Source organism: Condylura cristata, unplaced genomic scaffold, assembly GCF_000260355.1.
Source record: "Condylura cristata isolate star-nosed mole 26May11 unplaced genomic scaffold, ConCri1.0 scaffold00011, whole genome shotgun sequence".
NCBI lineage: Eukaryota > Metazoa > Chordata > Mammalia > Eulipotyphla > Talpidae > Condylura > Condylura cristata.
In genome coordinates, this window is record NW_004567112.1 from 46,482,458 (window position 1) to 46,500,253 (window position 17,796).

Genomic DNA, 17,796 nt, shown 5'->3' on the forward strand with positions numbered 1-17,796 from the left:
GTCTGCCAGGCCATGTGGTCACCTCTGGGGCAGGCGGGAATTGAACTCATGCAGAAGTGGCTTTAGCCTCTCAGTGCTGTGCCCCAACCCCCTGCACCACCAGGGAGAGCCGAGCTTAACTTTTGACCTAAATGGAACCAAGGGGGTTATGGAAGTTTAAAATTATCACTTTGAAATTACTGTATACTCACAATTCATTTCTGTTGAAAGTAAAAGAAACAAATGTCAGCTAACTTGGCAAAATAATTTACCAGGTTAGTTCTTAAAAGGAAATGGGAGGTGAGAGAAACTAGGCTTGTGAATCGCTAAGAAAGTCAAGAGTAGTAGGAACTGTAGCGGATCTCTTTATTGCACTACTGCTGGGGTCAGTAAAATCACAAATTTTTCTTTCCTTATGCATTTCAGAAAGATTCATGGTGTTGGGACAAAGGTCCTGCTGGCCTTGTTGGCATGTACTTTCTGCTAGACACTACCCTAGAGTCAGGACCAAGGAACTTTGATTAGCAGTCCCACCAACCACCTATCTATATGAAGACCTATGTCCCTGAAAGGTAATTGGGTACTATTACAAAGTGGGAGGGGGATGAAGACTAATCTATATGTGAAATCACCTTAGGGAACATAGAACATCAGAGAAATAGGACATCTAAGGAACAAAGGAACATATAAGAGAAAAGTGTTACTTTGACAGAAAACAAGAAATCGCCTTTTTAAAATGATGCTCTGTGGAGATGATGTGTGTCTGAAACTAGAAGCAATTACAAGCCATAAACTGTTAACCAAATCTATATAAAAACTTGTCTTTCTAGTCAGGTATTTATGGGAGCCTTGTATTTCAAAGGTTTGGTCTCCCAAATATTTACTGAAAACAATCTTTCTGTCTCCTATCTTATGTGTTGAAATGTCACCCAAGACAAGACAAAGCTAAGTGAGGCAAGGTAAGGTAAGGCAAAGGCATCTGGGCATTCAGTAGTCTGAAAACTAGCAAGGAGGTCACCTCTTCTCACCTTGAAGACCTCTGCTCCTCTCCCCTGAATATGCTGACTTAATTCCTTGTTCTGGTGCTTTGCCTATACCAATGGGTACTTTTCTTGAAGTGCTGTAATGCGAGGTCTTTAAATGAAGGACTATCTCATATATATATTTGTTTTTACATCTTTTAGACTAACTAGATATTTATTGCTATCTATATGTTATACATATATCTTATATGTTATCTAATTTAGAGAAATTAAGACTGTTTTCTTTAAAAGGGATTTTGTATAGGAATTTCAAAATACTATGTTGGCTTGTGAAAGTTCAGTATTACATTGTTTACTTTTACAAAAGAATAGTTAACTTCTTATGAAGGTGCATGTCTGATTATTTCAAAGATTCTGATATCTAGAAGCTTGGCATGTACTTTCTGCTAATGTAATCATGTGGTCTGAAAGACAGACTTGTAGGCATTATCATGTATTTCAGTTATTAAATATTGAAAGACCTGTGGCCAATGGTGATGTGTTTTTTGCCCTGTGCTCTGAATGTCAAATGAAGAAATTTACTGAAGCATAGGTAAATGTGGATCTGACTAGGACCTTATTAAGGTAGCAAATATATCACCATCTAATTAGTGTATTAAGGGATGTATAAAAATCTGGCATCACTACCTATTATCTGATGAAACAGGCATGGGGAATGACTTGGAAAAAATCTGTGAGCAAAGAAAAGTGTGCTTGATTATAAACTTGGCATGGTGAAGAGACACAGGAGGTACAAACTAGGTGAGTGCTTCTGTTAGAGACAAGGAGGTCAGACTTTGGGTCTCCAAATCCATTGTCTTATAAACTACTTCAGAACTTAGAAAATGAAGGAACATTCTCAAAACATTTTTTTTAAAAGATTTATTTGTGCATACAGAACTGGGGTACAGGCCAGAGGCTCAGGGGCGGAGAGAGGCTTCACCAGAGACAGAGTGGGGAGCAGAACAGGCAGATCAACTAAGTACACTGCTGAGGGGAGCAGCGGGAGGGGGCGGGGCAGGGGGGTCAAGAGAGATCTGCCACGCCACGTGGTCACCTCCGGAGCAGGCGGGAATGGAACTCATGTGGAAGTGGCGCTAGCCTCTCAGTGCTGTGCTTTAACCCTCTGTACCATCAGGGAGGGCCACATTCTCAAAACATTTTAAACTATATTTCTGTTAACAAAACATATTTAAAACTAAAGACATAGAAATTTCAGCTATGAATTAAAAATACTGCCTCCCAGTATAGACAGATATAATCAAATAGTACATGAATGAGGGAAGATTTAACCCAGTACTTCAAGGATGGTTAAATAGTAGAAAAGATAGATTTTATTATACTAAAAGTTATTATCATCATTATCATAATCATCTCCCTATGGTTTTTTTCATAATGACACTAAAAATCGAAAAAAATATGAACACTTTTTCAACTTTGTGAAAGCTAAGTTTTTAGAGATAGCAGCCATGACACTTGAGGATATTCCCATGAAATTAGTTACAGACATAGATGTATATTCTTATTTTTTTAATATTACTCTGGATGTCCTGTTCAATCCAAAGCTAAAAGAAGGAAATTAGAAATGGAAGAATTCCAAATAAGTACAAATGATCACTTTTTGTAGATGATTGTATGACTGTGTTGTATTGTATATGGTTTATACCTAATAGAATCATCTAAAAACCTACTTACTGAGAGCCTCCCTGGTGTTCTGCGGGTTAAGTCTCAGTGCTATCATCCCAACGGCCTATGTTTGACCTATAGTTAGGAAATTAACCCACATATGGTGCAGCAGACCTCTCCAATCTCACCTGCTGCCCACTCAGAAGTGTATTTCAGTGGCTCTGTCTAATCTGCTCCCAATTCTATCTCTGGTGAATCCTTTCATCCCGTACACCTCTGGCCTATACCCCAGTTCTTCTACAGAATAGATATTAAGAGAAAAGTCTGCTTACTGAAATTAGTAAGAAGTTAATAAGTTAATAGAAGTTCATAAATTAGTATACAGGCATCAACAATTTTACGTACACAAACAGAACAAAAATCAAAGCAATAATCCCAATAATAACAAGAAGAAATAAAATAATTTAAAAAAGAATAAAATAGCTAGACAAAAAGCAATATTGGGAGCAACTTTAAACATTAAAAATAGTAGATTAATGATCAAATGGAGAGGCATGTCATATTCTGAGGGTCAGCATTGATTTTCTTAAATCAATTTTATCAATTTAACTCAATTAGATTTTGTTTCGAACAAGGCAAGCTGATTTTGAGAGTCATATAATAATTACCAAATAAGAGGCACCAAGAAAATATTGAAAAAAGGTATGCAATGTTGGAAAGAAGGCAAAAGAACCTAATTAGCTTCACTAGAAATTAAAATGTTAAAAAGGTTTCTTAAAAAAGACATGTTGGCCCTCCCTGCTTATGTAATGGTTAGAGCACAGCACTAAGAAGCTAAAGCCACTTCAGCATGAGTTCGATCCCTACCCTGGAGGTGATCCACATGGCATGGCAGACCTCTCCTGACCCGCCCGCTTTTCCCCTCAGCAGTGTACTTCATCAATCTACCTATTTTCTCCCCACTTTGTCTCTGGTGAATCCTCTCACCACCCCTGTACCTCTGTACCCCAATTCTGTATGCACAAATAAATAATCTTAAAAAAATAAAGACATATTAATAAAACTAATGTAATAGTGAGTGAATAGAGAGATTAATGGAAAAGAATAGAAAAATCCATAAATGCACCTATTATATGTACCCAAAAATTCAATAGGAATTTCAAAATAATTTTAACTATAGCATTCAGAGAAATACAAATTAAAACTATAATGAAATATTTTTGAAAAACAACAAATTGGCAAAATTCCAAAAGTTTTCCAGCACATCCAAAATTCTTTGGGATGATGTAAATTGTTTTAATCCCTTGAACTCAATTTGGTAATACTAATTATATAATGACAAGTATATAATGACAACCTGACTCAACAATTCCTCTTTTGGGTTTTATGTAACAGATAAGCATATCAAAAAGATGTGTGTATATATATAAGATAACTCACTGTAGTATTGATTTTCTTTGTATGTCATAGGTATTTGGTCAGAATTGAAAAAGAGCCAGATGCTAGAATACACTGTAGCATGAAGGAAAGAATGAGGAATGTTACAGTGTATTGATGTTAAAGGTCTTCAAGATATTTGTCAAGTGGGAAATAATGTAAATCACATATAAATGTGATATAAATGTATGAAATATATTTATAAGTATAAATATACTATATGTTATTGTCCCTATGAAAATCTAGAGAAAATTGTCTATTTATACTTGAGTTTGCTTATGTATGAATAGCGAATTCTGAAGAAAGATAAAAGAAGTAATAAGCATGGGTCATCTATAGAAGATAGGAGAATTCGATGGTAAAGTAGAAGAAGATGGTATACTTTTTCAGTTCTTTCACGTTGAACAATGTATGTTTTGCCTGTTTGATAAGTAGATAAACAAGTATACAGTCATATATAGTTATTAAAAAAGACTGAGGATACATACATTGATAGGGGAAAACCCTCTTAAGGGTGGTGGATGACTAAATTGAAATAGAATTTGCTATCTAGTGCTTTTGTTGAAAAAGTGGCAACAGTAAGACTGTTTAGTTTTGCTTGTGTCTTTATGAAGAAACTCTGGCGGGATACACAGTGAACATTGAGCTTTGCTGACAGTTCCCCTCCAGATTTCCTTAAGGAATGAAAGATTTCCTGCACCAGGGCTGGAGGGCTGCTTGCAAACAGCCTTCTACTGACAGCCCCTAAGGGGTTGGGTTGGATTTAGGTTATTCCCTCTTCCTGGGTGACACACTCAAGGAATGATCAACCTGGAGGTATGAAAGATCAGTTCCCTATTCCAAATCAGGATATCCCTGAAGAGCCATTGAGTTTTGCAAATTCCCTTTCTTTTCTTTTTTTCTTGCCATCTTAATATATTAATGTGTTAATTTATTTAACACTATTAATTTGTATTGAGGTAATATTAGCAATAATATTATATTAATGAAGGTATTGATTCACACCTCTTCAGATACATGTTAACATGTCACATCCACTACAAAAGCACCCATAATCACCCACACAGTCCACTGGACTCTCTCCCTGCTTGTTCCACACCCCCCACTTTCCCTCTCTGGATAGCCTCAATTTTGCAGTGTGATTCAAGGGTATGTTTTGGTTTAGTTTTGTCTATTCTCTTGTTTCTTTATATTCCATATGTGAGTGAAATCTTATGGTATTTGTCTGTATCCTATCCCCTTTGTTAATACTGCTCATTAGCTTACCTTCTCTCTCTGCTTTGTATTCAGTCCAAAAGAAAGTAGTCCTAATAAGTGTCTGCTTCCTGGGGAGAGCCCCATGGGTGACAAGAAACCAGACAATCATTTCCTGTGATTGAGTTGTGGTGGGAACCAGGTGAATGGACACAAGTTAGGGAAGGACATTTTTCAATTTATGATTTTTTTTTTCAATTTATGATTTTTAATAATTAAAATATTTAGGGCCTCCCTGGTGGTGCAAGGGGTTGAATTGCAGCACTATGAAGCTGTCCACAGCAGCTGCAGAATGAATTCGATCCCTGGCCAAGGAGGTGACCCACACGGTACAGCAGACCTCTCTTGTCTTGCCCGCTGCTCCCCTCAGCAGTGTATTTCAGTGGATCTGCCTGTTCTGCTCCCCACTCTGTCTCTGGTGAATCCTCCCACCCCACCCCCACAATTCAGACCAGCACCCCAGAGCTCGGTTTGCATAAACAAATAAATCCTTAAAAAAATTTAAAATATAAATCATATGGATATATTATTTAAATAATGAATAAAAATGATAATATTAAGCTTGACATGTCTAATAATTTTTGTACATTTCAATCTGTATTTTTAGAGAAACTTTTTTATATTTTAATTTAAAAGGAGATATTTTTAATCAAAATGCTATGCCCCACCACACTCTCAATATGCTTTTCTGTTTGTTTTTCTTTAGGATCTACAGAGAAACATCTTGTTGACTTTACCTTACAATGGAATTTAAAAAGTCACCTGATGGTGGATGGGGCTGGGTGATTGTGCTCGTCTCCTTCTTTGTTCAGTTTTTGTGTTATGGATCTCCGTTAGCTGTTGGAGTCTTATACATAGAATGGCTGGACGCCTTTGGGGAGGGGAAAGGAAAAACAGCCTGGGTCGGATCACTGGCAAGTGGAGTCGGCTTGCTCGCAAGTGAGTAGCTAAATGTATGCTTCCTTTTACTAGGTAATTATTGAATTACATTTGCTGCATCATTAGCACTTTACAATGCATAGGAATTTAGATTTTGAAAGGCATAACGTATTTTCCTGCATTCACTGAGATTATTGAACTACTATCTCCCTATAATAAATATATGTGAAAAAAATCAGTATCCTTAAGTTATGCATCCATTTCTTTGCTACCATGAGCAAAGTGATTGGCTGGGCCACATAGTGTTCTAAATATTGGAAATGAAAAGATATGTCACTATTGACCATAAGAAGCTCATGCTTTAAAGGGAGACACATGTATTTCCATGAGTAAAAATGGAATACAGGGAGATGAAGTCTCTGATCCGGGTATGCCTAACGAATACTAGTGACGAAATGACCAAATGACTTTGAACAGGACTGTAAACAGTTGCAGTCCTATATGATTCATAAGTACTCCTGTGACTGGATGCACCATAGTCAAATTGAGTGTCCTATATTTGCGTCACCTATCTTATTGATTTAAATCATAACATTTCAATTTAGGAGCCATAATTTGAACTCTGCAGTAGTTTTTAGTGATCATCAGTCTAATTCACTTGAAACTATTTAATCACAGTTGTACTGATAGGTAACCTAGCCCTGCAGTCTCTTCCTGTCTGTGAGGGACTTGACATGATTTGAAGAGCAATCACAATCTCCATTCTTGGGGAAAATAAAGACATTTTTGTATGTGGTGATTGTTGCATGGTATTAAATACATTGTCTTTCCTGATCATCAAAAAGCACTTGTTAAAGCAAACAAAACAAAACAGTTGTTTCCAATTAATGTATTACCTTGTTAAGTTAAAAAAAACAAGACTTGAAGAATAATGCTAGATCATAGATCATCTGGCTTTGTCAGATAACTTACCATAACTAAACAAATGAAAATAATACTGTCATTATGAACTCAGGACAAACAGGAAAAGTAGGTCCAAGATTTGTTTTGTTTTTTTTTTTAGGATTTATTTATTTATGCATACAGAACTGGGGTACAAGCCAGAGGTATAGGGGCAGTGAGAGGATTCATCAGAGACAGAGTTGGGGAGCAGAACAGGCAGACTGACAAACAGTGGGGGAGACAGGAGAGGTCTGCCACACCACGTGGGTCACCTCCGGGGCTGGGTATCAAATTGGATCAAATTTGCACTTAAGTGACTACGTCCAGCTTGCAGTGCTGTACCCTAAGCTGCTGTGCCACCAGGGATGGCCCAGGGTCCAAGATTTGTTTGAAAGAGTTTTTGAAAATATTGGTTGTTTGTAAGCTGTCAAAGTACAAGTGAATGATAATTGATATGTTAATAAAGGACTTTGAAAATACTGATTGCTAAAATAAAAAAATATATAGTATAAAAAGGAGATAATTTTTTTTAAAGATTTATTTATTTATTCATACAGAACTGGGGTACAGGCCAGAGTTGCAGGGGCAGTGAGGGGATTCACCAGAGACAGAGTGAGGGCAGAACAGGCAGATCAACGAAGTACACTGCTGAGGGGAGCAGCGGGCGAGTTAGGAGAGGTCGGCCGGGCCATGTGGATCTCCTCTGGGGCAGGCAGGGATCAAACTCATGCGGAAGTGGCTTTTGATTCTTAGTGCTGCGCTTTAACCCACTGTGCCACCAGGGAGGGCCGAGATAATTTTTTAATATTCTCTAATTACTCATCATTCCTATTAACAAATACTAAATTAAGCAGAAGTGTAATAATCTTTCCTTCCAGCAAGGATCAAAGGATAACAACAGTGATCTCTCAGTTTACACATATTCAGAAAACAAAGCTTCTTTCCATAGTCTGTCCAGGTAGGAGTTGAGAGTTCAGGGAAGCTGAGATCTCTAAGTGATGAATGGGACATTGGTGGTGAGAGTTGAGGCAGGGTCTGCAAAATGAACTGCAACTTGGGCTTTCTCCAAATTCATAGGTGCAAGGTCACAAATTCAAGAGCAAGGCCTTGAGACCCTTCACTTGTAGGCAGGGCCAGTTGGTCCTACATAATTTTCATGTACCACTACAGAATGAAAAAGCAGAGCCCCATGTTTAAAAAAGTGAAGAACAGCAGAACAGTAGGTCAAGCGTATGATGCATTTGGACTGGGCCCACTGCAACTGTGTAGGTTACAAGTCCACAAAGCTGATTTGCTTGCAAGGTCTGGAGAGAGAGTGTGCCACCACTGTTCATGGGTGAGAACAAGTAGTTAGGAGGAGCACTGGACTGAAGACAGAGGTAATTCAAGTCCAGACACTACCACTTTTTAGTGGAGCAACCTTGGGCACTTAACTTCCACTGAATGCAGAGACACTTGTCTCAGCTATTCAAAATTTTTGAAGAATCAGGAGACCAAAAGGATCAAGAAAGAGGAGGTAGGAAGGGAAAATTGAAGGTTTGTATTGGGAGGTTTGTAATGGTGGTGGTGTTGCAAGGCCACTATTAGTTGATTTTAAGAAAGGTTATCTAGATAATCCAAATGGACCAGATTCAATCAATTGAAAGTCTTTAAAAGTAGAAATGAGTTTCCCAGAAGAAGAAATTTGGCTCAGTGACTATAGTTTAGGCCTGTGCCAAAATTCCAGCATACCTTCCTGACGGATGGCCTGCCCCATGGATGTTGTACGTGCCTAGCCAGGTCCCCCAGTTGCATAAGCTCATTTCTTGCAATAAATCACTATATATCTATATCTATATTTCTACCTGTGGTTCTATTTCTTTGGTGGAAACCTGGCTGGTATAGGAGGCAGGAAGTTACTTGAACTTGAGAACTATTATGGTCTTACATTATTTTTATTTTTTTAAGATTTATTTATTTATGCATACAGAAGTGGGGTGCTAGTCAGAGGTGCAGGGGCAGTGAGAGGATTCACCAGAGACAGAGTGGGGAGCAGAACAGGGAGATTGACAAAGTATAGTGCTGAGGGAAGCAGCAGGTGAGACAGGAGAGGTCTGCTGCACCATGTGACTCACCTCAGGGTGGGGTATTGGACTCACACTGAAGTGGCAGCTAGCTTGTAGTGTTGTGCGTTAACCCATGGCACCACCAGTGAGGGCCGGTCTTGCGCTATTTTAAGATGAGCTAACACATCCTTTGGTTACATGTTGTTCTTCAAACTACAGAATTATGGAAACATTTTTGAGAGAAGCAAGTTGTTAAAACAGCATGGGAAACTTTTCCTGCAGTTTTGAACTCAAAACAGACTTACTGATCTTTCCCCCACCTTTTTTTTTCTTGTCCTTTATTCCTCCAAAGGCCTTGGAATTCATATCGAGTCGGGAAATCTATGAAAATACATGAATGTGAAAAACAATATAGTGAGCCAATATAGCCAACTGACTTGTGGAATGACTTGTGAGTGCTGACAGAGCTGAATTTGAGCTTACCTGTAGGAGTTTAAGCCTCCCTTAGCCCTGTCAAGCAGGACAAAATTTCTATTTTTTTTTAAAGATTTATTTTATTTGTACATACAGAACGGGGGTACACAGTCCAGAGGCTCAGGGGCAGTGAGAGGCTTCACCAGAGACAGAGTGGGGAGCAGAACAGGCAGATCGACGAAGTACACTGCTGAGGGGAGCAGCGGGCGGGCCAGGAGAGGTCTGCCACGCCATGTGGTCACCTCCCGGGCAGGCAGGGATCGAACTCATGCTGAAGTGGCTTTAGCTTCTCAGTGCTGTGCTTTAACCCCCTGCGCCACCAGGGAGGGCCCAAAATTTCTATTTTTTCCAAAGATTCTCTTACTTTAGTTAGATCTCCATGTGTTAAGTAGTTCCAGGGTTGCTGAGGATAATCACAGGTATTGGTTAAGCTTTGCATCACCTCTATCTATCACCCAACCAAACAACAAAGAAGACAGTCATGTATGTGAGCGATCAAGGATTTTGCTTCTTAGTGTCTTTGTATTCCTCAGAGAGATGAAGTAGAAATTCATGGTCTCTCAGCAGGAGCAAGGAAAGTGGAACCTGATAGTCCACAGGGGTCCATACCCTGGGCTGTCAGCATTGTAGTGAGGATTAGGTCTCTCATAGGCCCAGTCAGGAGTCTGCTAGGAAATCTTTACTTCATGACATACAACCTGGATGCCCCCAGATTATACTTTCCCCTGTACTGTAAGCCTACTGCACCTTCAGTGCTCCCACCCAAGCCATCCCACCTTTTTGGGACTCTGAAACATTTGGAAAGAGATATGCATAGTTGATTTAGATTCCAAAAATAATTTTTCCCAAAGTTACAATAATTATAAAGTGGAAAACCATATTGTGTTCCTTTGTTTGGAATATCCCTTTAGTAGATATTAAATGGAATAGATACTAAATGGAATATCCATTTAGTATCTATATAGTAGATACTCTATCTACTAAATGGATATTCCATTTAGTAGATATAGTATGAACCATAGTTCATACAGAGCAAGACTCATTTCCGTGGCTCACAGTGATCTTCATACTTCATACAGAGTAAGACTTATTTCTTTGGCCCACAGTGATCTTCCTCTTCACGTGACTAGAACCTTTCTTGCCTGTGACCTTGGGTTTTAACTCTTGACGTGTTGTTTCTTTTGCTTTCAGGTCTAGGTCCTGGATTGCGTGTGGTATTTTCTGTGTCTTCTACAGAATGAGTTTCCTGTGCTCTCCCACAAAAGTGATCAGGTGGCTACTGATCACTTAAAATGTAGTTAGTTAGAAATGTGTTATACATGAAACGAACACACATGAAATTCAGACTTGGCTACAAGACAAAAGAATATAAAATAACTCATTAATGATATTGAAGCAATAATGTTTGGGATTTGTTAGATTAAATGCATTCTGAAAATTTTCATCTCTTTTTTTCAATCTTTAATGTGGTTATTAGAAAGTTTAAATTCTTGTGTGACTCAGATGTGTGACTTCTTATATTTCCATTGTACAGTGCTGCTCTAGAGGACATTTGATAAATAGGAAAGGAAAGAGAATGATAAATACTTTTTGTTTAATTAATGCAGACTATATTACTATTACTAACAAACTCTAAGAAGTTTATTCTTTCTCCTTGCTAATTTTAAATCAACAAAAATTTCACTGTGTTGTTTGCTCCTAAGTTATTCTGAAGAGCTAAAGGAAACAATTTCACAACTTACTTGTAGAGAATTCCGACTTTTTTTTTTAAGATCGTATTTGTTTTTGCAAAGAAGAACTGGGGTGTAGGCCAGAGAATAGGGTGGGGAGCAGAACAGGCGAATCTACTGAAGTATACTGCTGAGGGGAGCAGCAGGCAAAAACAAAAGAGGTCTGCTGGGCCACGTGGGTCAGTTCCTTGGCCGAGGATCAAACTTAAGCCATCAAGATGGGCCTTCAAGTTGGTAGCACTGACTCTTAGCCTTTAGGCCTACAGGGAGGCCCAAGAATTCTGACTTTCTTAGAACAACTCATACTTCCCATTTTTAATTCACCCGTGATCATAACAAAAACACTTTTGCAATTAAGAGTTTTCATTTCCCTCTTTTTTATTTATTCGCCTCAATTGCTGAAAAGTACATTAGTCAGTCTGATTTCTATTAGCAAATTATTTTATTTTTTTGTTTGCTTTATTTTGTATTTAAGGGGTTGCAATGCTCAAAATCCTATCCTTATCTTCTGTTCTTCACTCCTTTCTTTGGCTTGCAGTGTTATTTTCTAGAATAGTTTCTTACCTTTTTTGAGTGAAAGTCTCAGTATTGTGTTCAAAGTGTTGCCAGGTCCCTACAGCAGAGTAGAATGTTGTGGGAGAGTATAGTGTCTCTTGGGAGCTTTGCATACCATCTAGCAAGGACGGAATTGTTCATCTTTTTGCATTACTCATTCCACCTGCTGTTCTTAAATATTTCTTTGTTGACTGTCTGCTCTGCTATTAACAGTTAGCCCAGGGTTTAACCCAACAGCCAAGATTCATCTCCAGAACAGAAGGTAGCAATAGTAAAAATGGCTTCTCAGCATCAATGCGTAAGCAGCATAAGTTCAAGAAATGTTTTCACTAAGGTAAAATTAATGTAAAAGAGTGATTGTGTATTGTGAGTATGTATTGTGTATGTGTGTGTGATCCTGGACCCCACTGTCTCCTTATTATCTTACTTTTTACTCTGAAATTATATCCTTTCATTCTTTCCTTATTAAAAGTGTCCTTCAATGACTGTGGTAAGAGACCGTTAATTATTTTAAAAATGTCATTACTTATCAAAATAAAAGCTTCACAACAAGATGATAAGGCTCTCTTCCCTCTTTTTCTAAAATTTTAAAGTCCCAAAATGTGGAATCTCAGGTTCATATTACAAGTTAACTAACTTTTGCTGCAGTTTCTTTTTGCAAAATGAAAGAACTGAGGATCCTAAGAAACATTCCCTGAGGACAATCCCTTGATTCAAGTCATCCCTTGAGACCAGTCCTATGATGAGGAGTTAGGTAGAAACACCCTGGTTCTGAGGATGAGAATAAATAATTTTCTTTAAAATTTTTTTGAATGTCAAAATCTGTAACACATTTTCATTTTTGTGTAAAAGGTATATACAGAAAAGTATATTATTGTGAGGGTTTCAGTTGGTGAATTCACAAACACCCATGGAATAAAACACATTCGCATCCAGAAACAGAACATTAACAATAGCCTGGAATTTGAACTCGCTCCCTTCTAGTGATAATTCCCTACTCCTTCCCAACAAGAAACACTATCTTCACTTCTAACCATAGATTACTTTTGTCTGTCTCTGTTCTTTTTAAAACTGGCATTACACAACATCTACTTTTTTGAGTTGGGTGTCTTTTCCTTCACAGGTGTTCGTGAGATAACTCTGTTTTGCTGTGGGTAGCAGACCATTCGTTCTCATTGCCATATATTACTCCACTGTAGGAATATTTTTAATTCATCGGTGATCATAACAAAAACACCTTTGCAGTTAAGAGTTTTCATTTCCCTCTTTTTTATTTATTCACCTCAATTGCTGAAAAGTACATCAGTCAGTCTGATTTCTGTCAGCAAATTATTTTATTTCTACTCACACATTGTTCTGCAGATGAACATCTGAGTCTAGTTTGACTCAGATGGTATTATAGGGCAAGAAGAGGGATACCCCTAAACCCTCTAACCCCCAAACCTGCCTGCACTAAATAGGTTCTGCTACCTGCCGCATCAAGACAAAACATGTAAGACCTTTAATGGAAAATAACTTTCATACAATTAGGGTGCAATACAAAAAAGACAAAGAATGCAGTTTCTAAATCAAACACCCAAAGCTGTCCCTCCCCTCGTGGGTGAAAGTCCACCCAAGAGCCCTCTCTGGTAGTGCCATGGGTTAGGACTCAGCACTGCAAGCTAGCCACAGCTGCTTCAGTGCGAGTTCAATCCCCGGCCCAGAGGTGATCCACATAGTGCAGCAGAACTCCTGTCTTGCCTGCTGCTCCCCTAGCTGTGTACTTTATAGATCTGCCAACTCTGTTCCCCACTCTGTCCCTGGTGAAGCCTCTCACTCACCCTGCACCTCTGGTTTGTACCCCAGTTCTGTTGGATAAATAAGTAAATCTAAATATATATATATTTATATAAAGTCCACCCAGAAGGGATTGGCTCAAAGCAGCCTGAAAGCCCGCCACAAGTCTAAAGCACCTTCTGACAGGGACCCATAGAAAAGGGTCAGAAATAGCCAGATGAGTTTGGGAAGAAAAGAGCAAAATTAAAATCAAGATAAATTCTGCCAGAGTTAACCTCCCCATGGATCCCTTGCCCACATCTGTTTCAACCAGTTCAGGGCCAAGAAACAAGAGCAGCTTCTTCACATGTCTCTCTGTTCCATGTGCCTCCTCAGGTGTCCTTCTGGCTCTCCATCTTGCTTCCTTCCTCTTCAGTCTCCTCTCCAGATTCTTCTCTTCCCTGCTCAGTTCCACCCTCTTTGGTTGGGGCAGGGAACCTGAACCTCCCTTTTCCTGGGGACCAGCCTGTTACAATATGAATAGTTCTGTTATGAACATTTATATTTATGACTTTTAGTATAGGCTTTTCTATTGTACACACAGAAGTGTGTACACACGGAAGTGGGATTCTGGGTTATACTGTGTGTGGCGCTTGGTCTATTTAGGATACAGTGAGTATTTGTTCCATATCCTTCCTAACCCTTACTATTCTCTGTTTTCAGCTTTCTTGACCAGTGTGCTTTTTATAAATTGGGAATAATAGTTTGTCTCCTGAAAGATTGTTGTCAAGTCAATTAAAGGGTGTTATTTCTGCTTCTAACTAATGGTTTTTTTGTACCATGGGCTTGGACAACCTCTCTGAGTTTCAGTTTCCTCCCGTGTAAATGAGACCATTTGGCTGAATAACCCATAATGTCTTTTTATTTTTTTTAAAGATTTATTTATGCATACAGAAGTGGGGTACAGGCCAGATGTTCAGAGGCAGTGAGACGGTTCACCAGAGACAGAGTGGGGAGCAGAACAGACATATTAAGAAAGTACACTGCTGAGGGGAACAGTGGGCAGGTCAAGAGTAGTTTTGTAGTGCTGTGCTTTAACCCTGGTGAGGAAGGGCCCCGTGTCTTTTTATTTCTAAAAGACTAAACTCTTGGTTGTACATACTTTTTTTGGGTAAGGTGTAGTGGGAATGAATTTCACTATCTTTTAAATCCTATTGCATGAGCTGTTACTACCTTAGGCATCAAACAGGTTCAGGTCATGGTCACATCTGCTTGTCTGTTAACAGTAAACTTTCTCCCTCAAATTTCAGGTGCTACATGGAATGTAGGACAGTGGTACCAACTCATGTCTGAGTGGTAGGGAGCTCCTCTAATGGGCTCTATCTGTTAGAACATTCTCTATGAAGGGAGTCACCAACTCTTTCCTCCTCATTTCTCCATTGGGTCACTAAGCTGCATTCAATTTTCAAGTTGATTTCATCATCATCTGTATGACTGGCCTTGTGCTGGAAAGGAGCTTTTGATAGGATAGATCCATGGAACATGCAGGAGTCAGAAATCCTCAGAATCATATGGTTCAGCCAGAGGGCTCAAGAATGAGGCTCGGGTTGTTACTTCTTCCTCTATAACTACTGTCATGACTGCTGCCGTTGCCTCTGTCATATCTGCAGTAATTGGACACTTACTTGTACTAGCCTTGTGATCAGCTTGACATCTGAGCTGTTTTTTTCTTCTTTCAGTAGCACTTTGAGGTAGGTACCATTATAATTCCAATTTGCAGATGAAAAAACTAAAACACAGATCAAGTCAGTTGACTAAAATCAAACTGCTGACGAGTAAGAGAACTCACATTTGAATAAAGTCTGACTCTAGAAGCTCCATTTCTTAATTATGTTATCTCACCATCTTAAAACTTTAGTTTTTGTTAAAAACTGAGGGAACTCATAGCATCTACCCCCAGGCTGCAGTAGGGTTTGGATGGAATGAAATTGTTTGCGGGAAGTACCTCACAGAGTATCCAGCCATGGTAAATACACAGATGTTGATGATGATTGCTCTTATTTTTATGATGGACAGAAATATTTTAAACTTATGATGGATCATATAATTGTGGGAATTAGGCAACTTTTATGTAATGTAAGTGTCCTTTTCTTATTTTAGGTCCCATCTGTAGCCTCTGTGTTTCATCTTTTGGAGCAAGACCTGTGACTATCTTCAGTGGTTTCATGGTGGCTGGAGGCCTGATGTTGAGCAGTTTTGCCCCCAATATCTACTTTCTATTTTTCTCCTATGGCATTGTTGTAGGTAAGAAACCTGGTATTATCACTTTTCTAAGTATCAAGAGTTAAACAACATTTCGTTAACATTAGGCTTATTATTCAGTTGATGTAAGAAGTGAAAGTACTCAGCAATAATTTACTTTCAAAGACTATGACCCCCAAAAGTATGCTTTAGTAAACTATTCAACCAATGAATCAAAATATTTGAAAGAATAAGTGTTTTAACATACACTTCATGTTTTCTTGTACAGTGCAGGAATGTGTTTCAGTTCAGCATGTCTGAAATGAACAGCACAAGAAAGGGAAAGGAGTGTGGAGCTTCAGTGCCCCTGACATCTGTCACTTCATTCACTTAGGAAGTGGTCCCTTTCATTTTGGGGGCTAAGTAGGGTAGTCCAGAGCTATGTGTGCTCTAAGTGTCCTGCCCTTTTATAGCATCTGTCACAAAGACCCAAATTAGGAAGACACAGGAGAAGTAGAAAGGAAATTCTAAAGCACTTAATAATTTTAAAGCACTTAGTAAAGATAAGGCATGAATGAATAAAATTGAGTTTTGGGGATGACTGACAGTCTCGATTACTGATGAGGAAAAGCACAGCAGAAAGGGCTGAAAGCACTGGTAGATTTGAGGGACTGCTTTTGTGCTGTAGTGCACTGATTGTATTCAGTGTTAACTATCACTGGTATTCATAAGAGCTGTTGGCAGGAAACATTAAAAAGATGATTACAGATTTTGAGTTTCTTCTTAGTACCAGAAAGAGCAATTATATTAGCTACCAATAGTCTACTTTCTTACTTTTACCCTGAGTATTTAATGTGTGTTAGCCTCTGGGCTTTACATGATCTTATTTAATCGTCACAAAATCCATTTTACAGAGAGGGTATAAGGAAGCTTGGAGACATGGAGTCAATAACTAAAGGCTCTTAGCTCAGAGATGTGGGTTTGAGCCACTGGCCCAAGTGCTGTTAGGTATACATTTTTGTATTTATCTTTAGTGTTTTTATTTTAGTGTTTCTTAAAGTTTGTTTTAATTTCAATTACATACCCCAATGCTACTCAAATCTTAATCTAAATGAGCCAGTCACTTGTTACATTTTCAAGAACAGGTAGTATATATTTGATAGATTATAATCCTTATAGTGATTAACATTGTTTGAATCATGGGTGCAAAAATATTTATTTCTGGTATAAAGTTTGAGAGTTTTCATTGAATATAATATTGCATTTTTAAATCATAAAAATGAAAACATAGCTGTTTGTATTTATGTATGAAAATTGGAATATTGCTTTTAAGACAACTCCCTTTTTATATAGAAAATTGAATCATTATAACTATAGTATAATTTGGGCATTTACCCTAAACTGTGGACAAAACTTTAACATTTCATGAGGTGTCCTAGATGTGATTGCAAGGTTAATCTAGGTATGGCATTTGTAAGTATGTGTCTGAAGTTGTCAATGACTTAAAATGAGTTATGCCATGGCATTTACATGAAAATGAATTTTTAAAAAGAAAAAAATGGGTTTATATTGTCTAAGATTTGTGTACATGTGATTGTTTTGGAAGAAAAGCTAAGGGTGTATATAGAAAGGAAAAGACAAAATTAACTAATTCCCACTACTAAATTCCAAAATTTCTGTAGCAGTGTAAAGAACTTTACCAACTGTGAAGTTGATATTGATTTGGTTAATCTTGTCAGAATATATATATATATATTTTAAATATTTATTTATTTGTGCATACAGAACTGGGGTACAGGCCAGAGGCTCAGGGGCAGTGAGAGGCTTCACCAGAGACAGAGTGGGGAACAGAACAGG

At 38.2% G+C, this 17,796-nt stretch overlaps 1 protein-coding gene across 1 annotated transcript in view; it reads left to right on the forward strand.

The window, feature by feature from the left end:
- SLC16A9 (solute carrier family 16, member 9) overlaps positions 1-17,796 on the forward strand; it is a 51,526-nt gene that overhangs the window by 18,389 nt on the left and 15,341 nt on the right. The window contains exons 2-3 of the mRNA XM_004680873.2: positions 6,025-6,257; positions 15,859-16,002. Of these exons, the coding sequence (XP_004680930.1) occupies positions 6,062-6,257; positions 15,859-16,002 (340 nt within the window). The 5' untranslated portion in view covers positions 6,025-6,061. The remainder of the gene's footprint in view (positions 1-6,024; positions 6,258-15,858; positions 16,003-17,796) is intronic.